The following is a 1084-nucleotide window of genomic DNA, read 5'->3' as shown; positions in this document are numbered from 1 at the left end:
ATATCGAGGTCCTACCCACCGACTTTACATACCTCTTCCATCAAATATTGTCACCCTGGACCAATTATCATGAGCAGCCTTTTTCTCTCCCTCTACTTTTATTTGTGCCCTAACACAGACGCTTGCTGACTGACGTATAGGACCTGTTGTGAGATCTCTACTTACTGCTATTTGATGTCTCTTTTCTCCCATTCTTTTGTGTTTACACATCAGTCCCTGTTAGTCCTAGCCCCTGGAACACATGCAAGTGAACAAATGTAAGGAGGGTTAGGAGAAAGGAATTATGTCCGCGTAAGTAGGCATGAAAGATGGGCATCAAAAACAGCAGAAAACTGAAGCAAGTAGTAGAAGGCGGGTGAGAACAAAATGAATGATGAGAATGAGTGTTCCCGATTGCTAAGCCATTCCCTTTCCCAGCGAGTTAGAACGAAAAAGTCTCTTTTGTTAATTTTTATTAAATAATTTTGGGTTAGATTTTTGGTGGTAAAATGCTCTCGAAGATTGCACACGAAAAATTGTAGTCTAAAAAAAGGCAGTGTACCGCCACTCAATGGAGACATCGAGTTTTGTAAAACGGAGGTTCTCGCCGGAATCCTCTGTATTCAGTGTCATATCGGGGCGTTGCGAATGCTCAAGGCGATGGTGAACGGCTGATCGCAGCTTTATTTGTCACTTTGTCACTTGATACTGATGTTGGTCGATTGCTCTACCACCACGGCAACAAAAACAACAGCAAAGTCTCCTCGTGTCATCTGCACTTGATCAACATTTTATCAACATAAAAGCAACGAAGGAGAGGTGTATGCTGCGAATGGGGGAGTTGGTAATGCACATTAACCGAAAAGCAGCCAATGATGTCAACATTTGGCAAATACCCTAATCCCCTCGTCTGTAGATAGGATATTAGCAAATGAAGCGACACTGGCTGTAGATTATGTAAAATAAAATCAGTTGCTGAACTGTCCAGACATCTATTTGTTAAACACATGATACCAGCTTCATTTCTCCTCAAGTTGGATGATTTTAATGCAGACACGACTAGGCAGTTCTGAAGTGTAAATACCCTAGTATGGAGGAATGAAAT

General features: G+C 41.8%; 1 protein-coding gene across 1 annotated transcript in view; it reads left to right on the top strand. All coding sequences in view use genetic code 11, as the record gives it.

The window, feature by feature from the left end:
- EGR_11239 (hypothetical protein) overlaps window positions 1-654 on the top strand; it is a gene marked incomplete at both ends in the record, with an annotated part of 934 nt that extends 280 nt beyond the window's left edge. Inside the window, one exon of the mRNA XM_024500486.1 lies at window positions 522-654. Coding sequence (XP_024345100.1) covers window positions 522-654 — 133 coding nt within the window. The remainder of the gene's footprint in view (window positions 1-521) is intronic.
- Between the last annotated feature and the right edge of the window lie 430 nt (window positions 655-1084).

The sequence above is a fragment of the Echinococcus granulosus genome, assembly GCF_000524195.1.
Source record: "Echinococcus granulosus chromosome Unknown EG_S00595, whole genome shotgun sequence".
NCBI classification, from domain to species: Eukaryota; Metazoa; Platyhelminthes; class Cestoda; order Cyclophyllidea; family Taeniidae; genus Echinococcus; species Echinococcus granulosus.
This window is presented reverse-complemented; position numbering and strand designations above follow the sequence as displayed.